The sequence below is a fragment of the Protopterus annectens genome, chromosome 10.part0, assembly GCF_019279795.1.
Source record: "Protopterus annectens isolate FY-2018-M chromosome 10.part0, PAN1.0, whole genome shotgun sequence".
NCBI classification, from domain to species: Eukaryota; Metazoa; Chordata; order Ceratodontiformes; family Protopteridae; genus Protopterus; species Protopterus annectens.
Genome location: NC_056744.1, coordinates 1418935476 through 1418953302, shown reverse-complemented (window position 1 = coordinate 1418953302; position 17827 = coordinate 1418935476). Strand labels below are relative to the sequence as shown.

The following is a 17827-nucleotide window of genomic DNA, read 5'->3' as shown; positions in this document are numbered from 1 at the left end:
AGATATCTGCGCCTGCTCAGGCCCCCTCTGTCTCCACTCCTAGGAGTAGGTCTTTGGCAGATATTTCTTCCAGGGATGAGTCATCTTCAGGGGATGAGTTCCTTACCTACAACCCTCAGATTGTTTCTCCACTGGGGCACACTTCCACAGAGGAGGAGTCCAGTGGAACTGATTCCCTCAGGGAAGACATCACCTTTGCAGAGACCATTGTTCAAGTGAAGGACTTTTTTAAATGGGGCTGCAGTCAGGTTTCTGAGACTCAAGAGGTACTATGAGCATGACAAATTATGACTTTGACAAATGGAGTCCCCTAATCTGTCTGCAGTTCCCCTGTCCTTCCAGCTTTTTTGGATGCCTTCCTGGCTGCATCAAAGTCTCCAGACTCCCAACCCCAGCAACTAAATGCCCTGACAGATTTTGTGAAGTACCCGATGATGAAAAATTCCTTTACAAGTCTCCTTGTGCAGACCCTTCTACTATATCTGTTGCTGCAGATAAAACCTCTAAATACTCCCCTGTACTTTTTTGCTCTCTTCGGATAAGGAAAGCAGGATTATAGAGAGGTTGGGCAAAAAAGTGTATACTTCTGCCACCTTAGCTGTGAGAGCCATAAATTATCAGACTCATATGGCCAAATACGCCTTGGCCCTGTTGAAAGATGCCATTAAACAATTTGGTAAATTACCTGATTCCCCTAATAAGGCCAAAATTGCTAGCCTTTTGAATTCCTGCAGTCAAGTTACCAGACACACTATAAAATGTAGTTAGGATGCAGTGGAGGTCTCAGCAAGGGCAGCTGCCTTAGGGTCAGTCCTTAGGAGATATTCCTGGCTCAGGCTGCAGCCTTTGCCAGATGATATCAAAGCAAAACTTATGGATGCACCCCTAGATAACAATGCCTTGTTTGGCTTTGCAGCTGCATAGCTCTTAAGGCCCTTCAGGAGAAGGACAAAGGGCTTCAGGGCCTCAGGCACATGTTTGTGTCCCCTGTTCACGATTTCCAGAGGAACCTATCCTGCCAAAAATACTTTTGTTGAGAAGGCCTTCCAAACCCCTGTCTTCCAAAGGGAAAATAGACTCCAGAAAGCAGACACCTTCCAGGTCTTCTCCCCCCACACCAGACCTTAAGGCCAGGGTGCACCACTCTCCCTACATTTCTCTCTGTCCCTTCCTGCTTGGAAACAGATTACCCAGGACTCTTGGGTCCTTTCTGTCTTAAAAAACAGGTTATTTCATGGTCTGGTATTCAAGACCATCATTCAAAGGAATTTCTCAACCCCATCGAGACCAAATGGCTTCTTTTTCCCCGGTCTTGCAGTCCTGTTTTTTTCAAGGCACTATCCAAGATGTGCCTCTAAATCCAAGAGGGAAAGGATTTTATTCCAGAATGTTCCTTGTCTCCAGAAAAGAAGGTCCTTGGAGACCTAGTTTGGATCTGTCCTATCTGAACACCTTTCTCAAGGTCCCCCTCCTTTCGGATGCTGACTATTCCTACTCTACTCCTCCTGATCCTCCCTCAGGCCTACATAGTGTCCTTAGACATAAAGTATGTCTCCCTACACATCCCTATCCACCCACTTTTCAGGAAATTCCTTAATTTCTCAGTGGAGTCCTACATTTTCAGTTCTGTGCTTTGCCATTTGGTCTCTCCACAACCATAAGAGTGCTCACAAAGTGTCTAGCCCCAGTTATTGCCTTAGCCAGAATGCAGGGTATCCAACTCTTCCCTTACGTGGATGATATCCTCATCTAGGCATCGTCCCCACTGTTGGTACAAGAGCACCTGGACCTTGCTGAAACAGCTAGGGTTGACCATAAATCTTCAAAAATCCTCTCTGACCCCCCTCCCAGGACCATGTATTTCTCTGATGCAGGATTCTCTCAGTGCAAATGATGGCCTGTCTACCTCCAGACAAAATTCAGAACCTCACTACATATTTCCCGGAAGTGCTTCCTCTCCAAGCTCTTTTAGCCAGGGCGTTCCTAGGACTCTTGGGGTTCATGGCTTCCACCATTCCCATAGTAGCCTTGGCAAGACTGCACATGAGACAATTTCAATGGTTCATAAGGACCGTCTGGAAACAACACCTACACCCTCTGGAGTTTATGGTCCCCTTCTTACCTTGTCTATCCAAGGAGCTAGTGTGGTGCATTGCTCGGATTTCAAAAAATCCAGGCATTCCTTTGCAGCCTTCCTCCCCAACCAGGATCTGTACACGGATGTATCAGTCTTGGGTTGGGGGGCAACCTTTGGAGACTGGGGAGTGAGAAATGTATGGACCCCCTACCAGCAGAGAGAACATGTCAACATCAAGGAAATGAGAGCTTTGATCTTTGCCCTACAAATCTTCAAGGCTCACCTCCTTCCAGGAGTGTTGAGATGGTACACAGACAACACCACGGTGCTGTGGTACATCAGCAAGCAGAGGGGGGCAAAGTCCTGCATCCTATGCAGACTGGCTTTGTTTGCATGGGAGATTACACAACAGAGTGAGGTGTCTCTCCTAGCAAGAAAACCCACTACCAGAAAATCGTACCTATCTAAATGGAAAAGAGTTTTGGAAACGCAAATGTCCAAACCCAAACAGTGCAAAGTCCACTAATAAAAACAAAAAGAACACTGTCGATGCCAGGAAAATGCTGTTTTAGAATCTTTTGATTCCACAAATTATAAAAAACAGATTGAGCGCTTTCATCCCCTCCTGGGGATTTCATCAGAATCTACCATTTTAAATTATTATCCCCTTTAAATACCCTACTAATCTCTGATGTCATACTTTAATTAATCCAAAAACTTTTCATTTAAAAAGATAGCCATCAAATACATTTCTTTTGTTTACCAAGCAAATAAAATTTCATACTAATTTATATTTAAAATGCTTCTGTAATATTCTCAATATTAATACATAAAAAGGACTTTTTATTGTCTAATAAAATATTTAAAATTAATCATGCAATGACTTTGTACAGAATTTACATGTATTGTTCAGCTCTTTTGTTCAACACAGGCTTAATAGATATAATTTCATTCAATCCTGGAGGTATATTAGCTTGTAATCTAACCTGCCATCTGGTCTCTCTTTCTTCTATATAGTTTTTATAAAAAAAAAAAAAAGAGTTTTGACTTGGTGTCTCAAACATGACTTACAACCACTTTCTATAGAACCTCCAGTGGTTCTGTCTGACCTGTGTGAATTGATGAACACTGGCTTGTCATATTCTTCCATCAAGTCACATCTATCTGCCATCTCAGCATGTTTACCTTTGACTCCTCCTTTGGCTTCAAGGTTGGAAGTCTAGCGTTTTCTAAAAGGAGTCCTGCACATTAGATCTCCAAGGAAACCTATCCCTCCTCCTTGGGACCTTAACTTCGTGTTGTAAAAGCTTACCTTACCTCCCTTTGAACCAGCTAAAGGACTACACTCTACACTCTACAACACTGCACATGGAAAACTGTTGTCTTGGTTACTCGGCCAGAAGGGTCTCTGAACTGCAAGCCCTCATAGCTTCACCCCCTTTTGCAAATTTCCATAGGGACAGGGTTTGCGTGCGTACCAGTCTATCCTTCATGCCCAAGGTAGTTAATGAACTCTCCCTCAATCAGGCCATCAGTCTGCCTTCTTTCTTCCCTTCAGCACAGTCCTCTAACGAAAGGATCCTCCACTACTTGGATGTGCATAGACAATTCAGATACTACCTGGATAAGACCAAATCCATTTGAAAATCAGATATGCTGTTTATCTCATGTCATCCAAGAGTCCTGGAACACCCTGTTTCCAAGCAAACTATTTCTTCGTGGATCTGTAGAACCATTACCTTTTGCTACACTGCCAGTGGTAAGAAGCTTCCTTTCCCAGTGAAGGCGCACACTACTAGGGCTGTTCCCTCTTCTGGGGCTTTCTTTAAATGCTTGGATACAGCTCCTGTTTTAGAGAAAGCTACATGGTCATCTGTCCATGCTTTCACCAAACATTACAAGTTAGATGTCATTTCCAGGTCCTGAGCAGGTTTTGTCTGGGCTGTTTTTCATGGCTTTGTGGAAAATAATTCTCTTCCTCCTCCCAGTCTTACTGTAGTATGAACTTTTGTACTCTCTCTCATGTAATAGATACTACAGCATATAAATAGAAGGACATAGTATAGTTGTGTAAAATTTTACCATAACCTTAAATGTCTTTCTCTTCTATATACTGCAGTATAGTCCCCCACCCTTCCTTCCCCCCTGATGCCTGTCTGACTCCTGGGTACTCACTCCCTTCAGGCCGCTGCCCAGCGGCTTTCAGTTCTGAGGTAGGTGCGTGCTGACATCTGCTTTATATCCGACTTCTGTTTATGGCCGATATATGCTGGGTGATATGGGCTGTTGCATGTACCCTTGCAGCAGCATTTATCTTTGGTAAAATGGCTGAACGTATGAGTCAGCCAGAGGCAGACTCCCTCATGTAATAGATACTGCAGCATATAGAAGAGAAGGACATCAAAGGTTATGGTAAGATTTTACACACTTGTACTTTCTGTTGTTCCTTTTCTTGACTAAAGATCAACTTCCACCAAATAGGTTCATAAATTCATAGAACATTACTAGGCTAGCAGCCCTAGAGCCCTTACAAGACTAGCCATATTTATCCGGAGTTGCTCCAATTGCCGATGGATAGGTGAATGAAGTTCACCGAGGTAAAGGTCTATAGTAGTTAATACTGACTTCCTTTTTCCAGGTGGGTCATCTGCACCACCCCAGGAGTGAATTTGCAGTCACTAATCCATTGATCTAGGTTGCTTTTGAAGAGGGGTCTCGTTTCATGTGAATGGAAGCTCATTCCAGAGATGTGGCAGTCTCTGGGAGCTGTATCTATCTCTCCAGCATGACCTGTTCATGTTAGAGACTAGGTTAAGATGTCCTTCAAGGATGCATCTGCAGTCATCACATATGGGTTGTCCTGCCTCAGGCAGCCCTTCGGTCGGCCGGATTCCAAAGTTTGGGTCCGGCGTCGGCTGATGTTGCCCCTTTCCCGACGTCAGAGCGCCTGGGGTATAAAAGCGTCAGCCGACACCATCTTCCCCAGTTTTTCTTGCTGCATGGTGCCCGAAGCAGAAGCAGTTCGCAAGTGCCGGTCGGCCAGCTCCTGTAATTCAGCTAAACCGAAGACTTCAAAAGCTAAGTACCCCGTTGGGGACTCTCTCTTGCCTCAGTCGATGTCAGATAAAATTAATAATTGTTTAACTTGTGGGAAACAAATACCTCATAAGGATTTCCACTCTTACTGCCTACCTTGCCTAGGCCCAGACCACGACGTCTCAGCCTGTTCCGCCTGTGCTTCCTTCAACCGACGCACTCTAAGACGTCGGTCAGAGTTTGCAGAGGAATTTTTTGGGGCTAGTTTTGCTTACAAAATGTCGTCGGAGACTCTGACTTCACATTTAATGAAGAAAAGCAAGGAAAACCTTGAAACCTGAAACCACGGCCAGGCCTACCGCGAGTGTCTCGGTTTCGGCTGAAACCGAGTCCTTGGTACTACCGTCCACCGAAACCGTGCAACCGACAACCTCGGCCCCTGAGGCCTCTACTGTCTCGGTTGTTGAATCTCCTTTGGAATCTGGTGTCCAGGAACCTTCCGACACCATTCCCTTAGACAAAACTACACCAGCACGTGGTGCAGCCAGGCCTCCTGCATCCGTGTCTATTAAGGCATTCTCTAGGGCTAAAGCTGCTAAACACTCAAAATCTATGCCTCCCAGGGTTATCCCTCAGGGACCCACTACAGGTTCTCAGATCCTTAGTCTAGCAGAGGACCTTATTTCATTAATTAGGGGCTCTCAGCCTCATCCGGACAGGGGCTCTCAACCTTCTACAGCAAAAAGGCCCAGGGTTGAGCCCTCTGATCCCCTCTCCTCAGATGAGGCCTCTGATGGCTCTGCCCTCTCGGACTACCAGGATGAGGTTTTTTTCGGCCTACGAGGATTCAGATGCAGAGGAATCTATCCCTTCGGCCTCCCCTCCTGAAGAACTGTCTTTTGGGGAAACTTTGCACACTATGAGGGAGCATTTACAATGGCAGGGCCAGGAATTCTCTGATTCCAGGAAGAGATTAAGGACCTTCTTGCATTTGCCTCAGCATAGACCTTTGGCTGTTCCCCCTGTTTTGAATGTCATTGATGATGTGTACTCTGAATCTAGCACAACCCCTGACACTCTCCCTCCGGCTCCTGCCAAACCCGATAGGTACTACAGGGTCCCGGAATCGCATCTTTTCCTTTACAAGGCCCACTCTGCTGATCCAGAAACTATTTCCCAGGGTCCTAAAGGGGTTACAGCTGTCACTACAAAAAATCCACTCCCCTCTGAAAGGGAGTCCAGGGCTTTAGAGCGATGGGGTAAAAAAGTGTATACTTCTGCTACCCTTTCTATGAGGGCTTTAAACCATCAATTTCATATGATACAGTACCAAGAATATTTGTTAGATGAATTGCATAAAAAGCTGTCTTCACCTGAACCCCTAGATCGCAAATCGCTTCAGGATCTGGTACATAACTCTCAACAGGTTAGCAACCATTTCTTGCAGTGTGGTTATGATGCATTGGAAGCTTCATGTAGATCAGCTATGACAGGTGCAGTCATACGTAGGCATGCTTGGCTGAAGGAACAATCTCTGCCAGACCATGTTAAAGCAAAGCTTGTGGATGCTCCACTGGAAAAGCAAAAGTTATTTGGCTCCACTGCTCAGGAGGTCTTAAAGAAATTTGAAGAAAAGGCGAAATCTGTACAAACAGTCAAAGATTTTATGCAAGTCCAACCACCAAGATTCAGCAGAAATTGGCCTTCCAAGAACTGGTCCTTTCCAGACACAGACAGATTTCAGAGAGGCAAGAACAGGCGTGCCAGAGGTAGAGGGCAAACTAGAGGCTCCTACAGAGGACGTCAATGGCAGCCTCCCAACCAGAGAGGTAGTGCAGGGCCTACAACTGCTGCACAAGGACAGAATCAATGACTTTACCTTGACACCGCCAACCAGGGCTCAATTGAAAGCACCTTTGGGCGGAAAGCTTTCCTTATTTTCAGAAAATTGGCACATTATTACAAGGGACAAATGGACACTACAAATAATAGACAAAGGATACAGGTTCCATTTTCACACATTACCCAAAAGAAAAGGCATGCCAGACCTGCCACCAAATCAAAGGGCAGAGGCTTTGAAACAAATCTCCAACTTAATGAGAATGAAAGCAATAGAAAAGGTTCCTCTCGCAGAACAAGGCCAAGGATTTTATTCCAGACTCTTCCTTGTTCCAAGAAAAGAAAAGCAATGGAGGCCTATTCTCGACTTGTCCGCACTAAATACTTATCTCATTGTGCCAAAATTCAAAATGCTGACTCTACAGCAACTCCTTCCCATGCTGGGCAAGGGGTCTTGGCTGGTAACTCTGGACCTCAAGGAGGCATACCTGCATGTCCTATCAGACAAAGCTGCAGAAGACACCTCAGATTTCTTGCAGGTTCAGAGCATTATCAATTCTCAGCATTGCCCTTTGGCTTATCTACTGCGCCCAGAGTATTCACGAAATGCCTGGCATCAGTAATTGCACACTGCAGACTTCAGGGGATGCAAATATACCCGTATCAGGACGACTGCCTTATACAAGCGGACAGCCAACAAACTTTGGTAAAACACTTGAATTATGCCATCTATCTTCTTCAGGCCTTGGGATATACAGTCAACATTCACAAGTCAAGACTTGTACCATCCCAAAGAATAACCTTTCTGGGTGCGGATCTAGACACAACCACCCAAATGGCTTTCCTCACAGAAGAAAAACAAAACCAACTACCGGATTACTTCACAAACCTGTCAAGACAAACTCAGCTGACTGCAAGAAAAATCCTGCAGGCCCTGGGTTACATGGCTTCTTGCATTCTTCTGATTCCTCAAGCAAGGCTACATATGAGGAAACTCCAATGGTACCTAAGGAGTTTATGGACTCAGCACAGTCACAGCTTGGAAACTTTTATACCACTCATCCCATGCCTTCAAAGGGAATTTCTGTGGTGGGCCCAAGCAAGCCAGTCAAACAGGGGTTTGCCCTTCAGCAAACCAATAGCCAGCCAAACCATTACAACGGACGCTTCAGACCACGGATGGGGAGCGCACATGGAAGGAAGATGCATTCAAGGACTATGGTCACAAAAAGAGCTATGCATGCACATAAACCAAAAGGAAATGCTGGCAGTGATACATGCAATCGAGGCCTTCAAGTTATTTCTACATCAAGGCAACCTACTAATAAGGACAGACAACACTACAGTTATGTGGTACATAAATAAGCAAGGAGGCACACATTCCTACCCTCTTTGCAGACTGGCAATGAATCTATGGGAACTTTCCTTGACTCTCAATATACAGCTGCAATCCCAGTTTGTACCAGGAAAGGACAAATATACTGGCGGACAGCTTAAGCAGGAACATCATGGATGCACACGAATGGATGCTGCACCCAGACATCTTCCATCAGATAACACAATCATGGGGGAGACCGGACATGGACCTCTTTGCCTCCCCACACAATCATCAGTTGGAGAAATTCTGCTCAAGGACATACCACCCACAAGCTTGGAAAGTGAACGCCCTCTCTTTCAGCTGGAGAACTCTAACTGTGTGTGCATTCCCACCTCTTCCATTAATGACCAGGGTCTTACTGAAGATCAGGGCAGAGCAGCCAAGAGTGATTCTGATAGCTCTGGACTGGCCAAGGCAGCACTGGTACCCATTGCTAAAGAGCATGTCACAGACAAAACCATGGCTTCTGCCACAATGGCCACTCCTCCTGACACAGCACAATTACAAAACTCTGCATTCCAACCTGAAAACATTACAACTAGCTGCCTGGAAAATACCTTGACTCATCACCAGGATAAGCTATCCAAGAGAGTGAAATCTCCAACATGGAAGCGCGCAGGCCTTCCACAAGAAAGGCATACTCAGCAAAATGGAAAAGATATCACACCTGGAGCACCTCAAAGGGCCTAGATGCAACAGTTATGAACATGGCAAATATCCTGCAATATTTGGCAGAAATGCTCCACAATGGCCTGTCTTACTCTTCCATTAAAATTCATGCTTCAGCAATTTCAGCAGAGTACAATACTGATCCACCTGTCTTCTCTCATCCTCTGCTAAGACAGTTTTTAAGGGGAATTAAAAACATCAATCCTCCAAGGAAACCACCAGTGCCTACTTGGGACCTTAACTTCGTGTTGGAAAAACTAACACTGCCTCCCTTTGAACCAGCAGCATCTGCAGAACTACAGTTCCTCTCTTGGAAGACTGCCTTCCTTCTGGCCATAACCTCAGCAAGAAGAGTATCTGAGTTACAGGCCCTCATGGCAGTACAACCATTTCTTATTTTTCATCAAGACAGAGTCTCATTGAGAACCAATCCTTCATTTATGCCAAAGGTAGTATCTAGGGTCTCATTAAACCAAGCTATTCACCTACCTACCTTCTTTCCAAATCCTCAAAACAAAGGGGAAAAGCTTCTGCACACCCTGGACATACACAGGCAGTTGCGCTACTACTTGGACAGAACAAAAAATTACAGAAAAACTGACCAGTTGTTTGTAGCATATGCTGCTGGTGCACAAGGAAAAGCAATTTCAAAACAGACAATTTCAAAATGGATAGGGAATTGCATTAGTTTCTGTTACTCCTTTCATGGAAAAACTGTGCCAGCTAACATTAGACCTCATTCGACCAGAGCCACAGCCACCTCCACAGCCTTCTTAAGAGGGGTGGCTACCAAGGACATTTTAGAAGCTGCTACATGGAGCTCCATGCATACATTTTCCAAGCATTACAACTTACCTTTATATTCCAGATCCAGAGCAGGCTTTGCTACGGCAGTCCTGCAGGGCATTTTAGCTACACCATCCTTTACATAGATCCGCCACCCCCAGATTGGCTATGGTATTCTACCCATATGTGATGACTGCAGGATGCATCCTTGAAGGATATAGTACAGTTTTGTACCTACCATAAATGTAGATATCCGATAGGTATGCATCTGCAGTCAGGTTTACCCTCCCTCCTTCCACTCTGTGGTATTTCTTGGGTACATTCCCCTCTCATAGCTAGCTGGGGTTATCTATTATGGTGTATTTGTTTTTATATATGTATATATTTTTGTGCATGTTTGGAATTTATTGCATTTCTCCAAATTTAGCCTTCTTTAGAGGGCACCTGGCATCTGGGGCAAGAAAAACTGAGGAAGATGGCGTCAGCTGATGCTTTTATACCCCAGGCGCTCTGACGTCGGGGAAGGGGCGACATCAGCCGACGCCGGACCCAGACTTTGGAATCCGGCCGACCGAAGGGCTGCCTGAGGCAGGACAACCCATATGTGATGACTGCATATGCATACCTATCGGACATCTACATTTATGGTAGGTACAAAACTGTACTATCCCTGGAGTGAGTGACCGTTGTGCAGTTTGATTTACGAATGTGTAGCATTTCCATCATGGACAGGTCAGAGACTGCCCTGTAAGCCAGGCACAGGTCACCTCTTAGCAACTTGTAGGAGCCAGAATAGAGAAACAGGGATTTCGGTCTTTCCACATAAGATTTCTTCTGTATACCCTGTAATTTCTTGGTGAGAAACCTAGTGGCCTGTCCAATTGTTGCAGATGTCTGGTGAGATACATGCAAAAGGGAGCATTGTATTCAATTATTCGTCTGATGAGGGCCTAATGTAATGGAATTATAACAATCCTTGGGTCTAGATGCGATGCCTTTATTTATAAGATCTGCCCCGTAGAAGGATCCTTACTACTGTGGATACACAGTGGTCAAAGTTCAGGTTCAGAGACAGGTACAGACCCTTTCTGGCAAAGCAGCATGGCCTGTTGACTCTGTCTTCCCAGGATGACCGATATTGCATCCCCTTGGACTAGCACTAGAAGCTGAGCCACTTGTTAAGGCAATCATTTTTTTGTTTTTATTGTGGCATCATCCTTGAAGAAGGTAGAATGCTGCCGGCTTATACCTGCCTGTGACACATAATCTGAGAGCTCAGTTATGTCTCTCTCCATATAGTTCAGTGAGGTACGTCTTGCGTCATTCATCCACACACGGACTAAGTTGGAGTCATACCAGTGCTTGTGGTTGAGTGAATTGAGTGCTTGAGTGACTTGACGAATCCTGGAAACCTGACAGGCAGCTAACTGTAACCTGCTCTTTATCCAGCCTGGTGAGGGGAGCATCCGTGTGTCTCACATCGGAGTCAGCTGTGACCAATACATTAGGTTCTGTGGTGTTACAGCTCTCAGAATACTTTGATAATGAAACAAGTTAATAGTGTCAGTTATCTTTCAGGCTGCTGCTGACTGTGCTGAAGTAATTTTGACTTGCTTCTTAAGCTTTGCTACTGATGTAACATTTTAAACAAAAGGGCATTTCTTGTACTCTTACCTTTAGCTTTCTTTTACAGGCATTATGCAGACTGCATCAGTTGCACATCCTTGGTTGCACTTTGAAAGCTGAATTTGCAAGAAGGCCAGAAGACCGAGTTCCATTATCAGATTGTCCTTCAACATCTGACAAAAGATGGTACGGATGTCTTTTTGTTTAACATATTAGGTTCTTTGATTGGAAAACACTTGATTAATTGATTTAAGTAAGGAAACCCACTTTTGGAAAAAGTTATATAATTCAGTCTGAGGCAGTATCTGTTTAGTTTGTAAATTACATAGATAGTCACATTGTATTTATTGTCTTCCTGTGGCATTTTACGTACATAATAACTACTGGCATAGCTATTACCCCATATGAATGGTACAAGATGTGTCTGTCCACAAATTTGTGTGGGATTTAAAATTTGTCTTGCATTACTTTCAAAAAGTCATGTTCAGCATGCAGTTTGAGCGAGAAGAATTTTTATTTATTTGTTTCTGTTATTTATTTGGGTGGTGTGGTGCATGGACCGTTTTCAGTAAAGAGCTAAGCACAGTGCAGTCACAAATGGTGACAATGAACATTAAAAAAATACTAACGATGCAGTCTGTTGACTAAAACATTATAGTGCCTGGCATTTTATGTAGTCACCAGTAAACGGTCAACTTCACATATGTTAGACAGATAATCTTACAAAGAAACAAGAAAATAATGCACGTTAAAATCCAAACTGAAAATCACCTTTAGGAATAAGCAATTTCCAAGCCAAAAGCAAAACAAAAAACAGAAAACGACAAAACCAAAACACGGCAAAATATAAACACTTTAATATGTAAAACAAGAACAAATGGTAAATGCTTTCAAGGCAATGGTATGATGCTTCTTCAGACCCAAGAGTTCATGAAACAAGCTACCATAGAAAGAAAAAGCAAACATCACATGTAAAAACAACCAATCAAAATGCATTAACAAAATACTGCTTTCTTTCATAAAATCTAAAGCAGGAAATCACATGATAAACAATAAAACAGACTGTAAATCCATTCATAAAACATCATCATTTAAACAAGTTCCTAGATTTCAGGATTTGTTTTAAGGACAGTTTCCTATTGAGCCCTAACCCTGTATCGGATTGCAGTCTAATTATCCATTGAAGTTCTCTCTCTTCGATTTTGTTGTATTCCCCAATCTTTGCATCAATAAATAACTTCTCAGTTACCATAAACTTGAAGGACTCAAAACTCTCATCTCTCATGTGTTTTACTCAAGCATTTGTCCCATCTCAAGTACGAATGCTATACAGGTGTTCCCTAATCCTCTCCTTTAAGGAGCTGTTAATTTTACCAAAGTAAAATGAGCTACAAAGACTACAAACAGCCAGGCAGACTAAATCCTTTGTATTGCAATCGGCAACAAGCTGAAAGACATCTTGTGCCATTGTCTGGATGTAAAAAAACCTGCAGATGAATCTATAAATTCACAGTAACTGTAATGTAAACAGGGATATGTCCCTGCATTTCCTGTAAACACAATATTTGCAGTATTGTGCTGTTTATGGCATGGGAGTCTCTTCAGGGATTTCTTATTTTTAAAAAAAAAGTGAGTTGCATTGCCTACTAGTTGTTTGGTCTTCTCATCCCCTAATAAAATCGGCCATTTCTTTCAAATTATCCCAGATTACCTTCTGGATTTCACTGGTATAAACTAAAAGGACCAAAATATGATGTTGATTAACATGCTTCCTTCTGAAGTTTTAGAAAAATATGGTTTGGCCCAGACAGATCTAAAATTAGTGACTGTAAAGATGATACTACATGCTAGCTGATATTTGCAGTTTAAAATAAAAAGAAAAAAGAAGTAAAAAATATTTCTCTATTTACAACATTAGTTTTAGATGAGTATTAAGGTAGGCATCTTTTAGTTTGCATAAGTAAAGTTGCAACTGTGAGGGGAAAAGATTCAATCTTCATGAATGAAGCACTTGCAGCAGTAGGTGTCTTTCAGGTAAGCTTACATTTTTTTTCTAAATTCACCATAATCATTGTTTTATTTTTATTTATCACATTTAAATGTAACTAGGTTTTCACACTTATCACGTGATCTTTTCCAGACACTACCCTAGGGCTCAGCCTTTTGGTTCAAAAAAATCAAACATAACAAAGGGTGGCAGATTAAAATTAGGAGTAGTTTTTACGTATTACTGTTATTCATTTATAAAGTAAAAAAAAGCAGAATTTGCATTAGCATGCATTTTCTGAATGGCAACAAATCTAGAACTGTAAAGTCTGCAACAAGTCTAGAGTGCTGAGATTTGTCATTATTTACTGATTGCAACAAATGTAGAGCTCTAAGGTCTGGTTATTTACTGATTTGTTGCCTTTAGTGAATTTCCAGGAAATTGCTAATTTTAGTAGGGCCAGTGCAAATGTTTGAGGCAGAATTATGTAAATTTGAGATGTGTGGTCGTTACCTTATTTGGTGTGGTATGTAAATGTTTGACATTTTTTAAGTAGCGTTCTCTGACAGTGTAAGTCATAGCACGACATACATTCAGTGCTTCAGTGACCTAACATTTACACTTCAAATGTACCTGATTATATTTATATTAATATTTTCAGTGGTTTACCATTCACAGACACTTGCAGGCTAGTCAAGATAGTATTTGCTTGTTTGCTCATTTTTTTTAACCACACAAGTGCCCTAATAAGATCATAGTTTTCTGGCATGAGCTGGGAGAGCACAAAAAGCAGTACAGGCCAGATTATGAATACCAGTTTAGACAAACTGGAGAATGGTACTTATTTTACTAATTTGCAGGCACTTAAATTTGGTAAGAAGCAACCACATCAGTGAGTGAGTGACAAAACCTTTGGATTACAGACACATGATTTTGAGATTTGTTTTGCACAGTTTGAAAAGGAGGGAAAGTAAGTTGTGGTGGTGCAACGGTATTGTTGTTGCCTCACAACAAGAGGTTCTCCTGTTCTATTCTCGGCTGGAGTGCCTTCTGTGTGGAGTCTGCATGTTGTCCCCGCGGTCGAGTGGCCTCCGAAAGACATGCGTGAATGGGCGTGCCTTCATTGAAGGTTGGGCATCGGGCTGGCAACTTGGCACCATAAAAATCTACTGCCAATCATTAGCTGACTGGAGTTCCACTGTGGTGACCCCTAACCGGGAAAAGCCAAAAAGACAAACAACAACAGTTTGAAAAGGAGGGAAACTGATGCTGTTTGGAGAATCTTAATTTTGGTTCTGCCCTGTGTATGAAGATAAAACTGTTGTAAAGGCAATGCTTTTAGATGATTACCACACCACAAATAGTTTTTTCTGAAAGGGAGATGCACTGTTCACTGATTTTCTTAGTGTATCAGTGGTGTTGGCATCTAGTAAGGTGTGGATATCACAGCAGTTACGTTGGAGGCTTGTAGCACAAAGAGCAGATAGACAACCTTTAAAGGATCTCGAGAAAGTGGTGTAGGATATGGCAGGTTTGAAGAACTTGAGATGGTGGCATGGTGTTCGAGAATGGTACTTGAGGTCTATCTTCATGGTACTCTTGAATGTGTTGCATGCCAGAGTTTGTGGATCTGAAGTTCTGAAGGTGTTTTAGTGAGTTTATAGGGAACTAAGTACAGGAGTATTACACATTTGATTTATGCAGAATAGCAGGAATTAAGTTGAAAGCCATTTGGGGAAGTTTGCAGATTATCACCATATTGTTTTCACACACAAGATGTAGCCAAGAGTAATGTAACTCATTTCAATCTATTGTTTGTAACTGCATTAAACTAACATATAGTGTACTTTGTGTATGAATATCTTGTACTTTGTGAATGTTACTAATGTAATGTAATACTTGTGTAGCTTTGTGCATGAATATTTTTGTATCGTGTAAATCTTAACTAATGTAATGTTATACTTGTGGAGCTTTTCTCCCCGGGCCTCCACTGAAAACGGACCTGTGTCCATTCGGACCTTCCCGGTAAACAAATGTAAAATAAAATAAAAAATTAAATAAAAGATAGTCGATGTCAAGTTTTGACCATGGTATATTTGAGAGATGATGAGGTTTATTCAGGATTTATTATCATATTTGGGGAAAATAAAAGTATGGCAACATTGAGGATGTGGGAAGATAAGATGCTTAGTCGTAGGAACTGATTGATGATTGTGTGGCCATGGAAGGAGAAGACATGATTTTAATTTTACATTTTACCCAGAAAGTCCTTGGTACGAGCCAGTTTTCAGAGGAGGCCCTTGGAGAAACGCTCCAGACACATGGATTTGTAACGTGGGAGGAAACCAGAGCACCTAGAAGAAAACCACATGAGCACAGGGAGGGCATACAGACTCCACACAGAAGGCACCCCAGCTGAGAATCGAACTGAAGTACCTCTTGCTGTGAGTTGACAATGCAAACGCAGAAGTCAGTACCCTGGCTCAATCGTTTTCTGCAGGTTTGCAGTTTTGAGCATTACCCATTAGAAAGAGGTCTAGATGTAGAGGAACATGCTCTAGAAGTCCTATAAACTCCTAGTGCTCAGTGTTTAGTATTGCAAAATACAGTCTTTATTTTGTCTCTTACTTTACATATACATTTATGTGTTTTTTTTTTTTTTTTTTTTTTTTTTGCTTTTGCTAGTGATACCCTTGAGAGAAAATTAATAGATGCTTTTGGGGATGTGTGATTATTCCACATGTCTAATAGTTCTAGTGTCTCTTTTTCAGGATACACAGCTGTACTAACTGAGGGCACTATTCTAAAAACAAGATTAGCCAGGAGAGATGGACATTTTCAGTTGTTTTAGAGAATAAAAATGTGTGATAGTGTTTTTATTGCTGTTTTAGCTTTTGATGTACATTGTAAGGATCATTGCTGCAGGATTTGTGCATCTGCATTAGAATCTGCCAGGAGTGGATAACTTTATTTATAGGTTCATAGGTTAGTACTAGGCTAACTGCCCTTGCAAGCCATTTTAAGCCTAGCTAATTATCCCTTGTGAGATTCAAACCCTGCACCTTGTGTTTGTAAAGCAAACACCTTAACCATTAGGCCACCTTCACAACCTCCTAGAAATGCAGACTACTTGAAATGCAGACTACTTACCCTTTGTAGAAGTGTAACCACCAAGAGAAAACAATGTCAGCACTGCCCTTTGCAGACTCTATTGAGAAAGCACACCAAAATTCTTTGAGTTTAATACCTTCCTTACATCTGCAGCAGTGTTGGTGAACTGGTCCCTGGCACAAAATAATTCAATGCATTCCACACAAGCAACGAATGCAAAAACAGCTTCTTTGGTAACTCTGGTGTTGGTGAATGCTGGTGTCACCCAAAATGTTGTGGCATGTCACCTTTGACATGCATGTCACAGGTTCGCCATCACTGCTCTAGCACTAGCTGTCCAGTACTAGCAGACAATCTATGGCTGTTGTGCTTGTGTGAGGTGCCTTGTGTCATCCCCATGGGCTCCATAAGCCTATTCCTGAAGTTTAAGACAAATTCTACAACAGCTTCCTTATGTGCCACATTTCACACATTACATGTCTTTATCACCTTTTGATTATACAGCAACTCAGAGTGAAAAACCTATGGATTTCAGGGCACCTAGCTGTACACAAAGAGGAGACAGGACAAGTACCTGCCCCACTCCCACATGAACTGGCCTGTGAATGCTGTCAACATATTTTTTAATGCAGAGCTAAATGTTACCACCTGACTGTTGGTCTAAGGATGGTAATGGATATTCGTTAAATGCTTTACTCCACAATGCTTCAACAAACAGAATAGCAGGTCTGATGTGAAATCGGTACCTCTGTATATTTATTTGCCAGTATTTCTGTTGGGAATCCCAACCTCCTGCCACCCTTTCTGCCGCAATAGAGGACACAGCTACCAACTCTGTGTAAATAGTAACATATTCCACCATCACCAGTGCCTGTGAAGCCTGGCCATATCGTTTCAGCAGTTTAATATCCCCTAGTTTGTGTTGTTGCATTCTTGATCTGTGGTCACTGTAAGGCAGTCCAGTTGTAAAACAGAGTAGCTTGCACATTTTACTCATGTAATCGAGTTGCCTGAATTAAATGCTTGCTGTGATTAACTTTGTAGTGTTGTCGGGTACTTTTTAGTTGTTGTGTCTCAGCAGTGTAACTAATGCTCCAGACTGTCGGTTCAACTTTTTTCTAATTCTTTTCAGGGTAAATGACACCTCCTGTTAACAACTGCTCTTGTGCATCTCATATCTCCCTGCTTGAGATCCACTGCTATTCTTCTGTACTCTTCTTGAGCAAGAGCATGATGGAGTTCCTCTGAAATTCATTATGAAACCATTTTACTTGGTGACTTCAATATAGACTGTCAAACCATACAGACTGACAACCCA

At 42.4% G+C, this 17827-nt stretch overlaps 1 protein-coding gene across 3 annotated transcripts in view; it reads left to right on the top strand.

The window, feature by feature from the left end:
* The window catches only part of RNPC3 (RNA binding region (RNP1, RRM) containing 3), an 864050-nt gene that overhangs the window by 150720 nt on the left and 695503 nt on the right, over positions 1 to 17827 (top strand). For all 3 annotated transcript variants that reach the window (XM_044086040.1, XM_044086039.1, XM_044086041.1), the window contains exon 3: positions 11479 to 11597. In XM_044086040.1, the coding sequence (XP_043941975.1) occupies positions 11479 to 11597 (119 nt within the window). The remainder of the gene's footprint in view (positions 1 to 11478; positions 11598 to 17827) is intronic.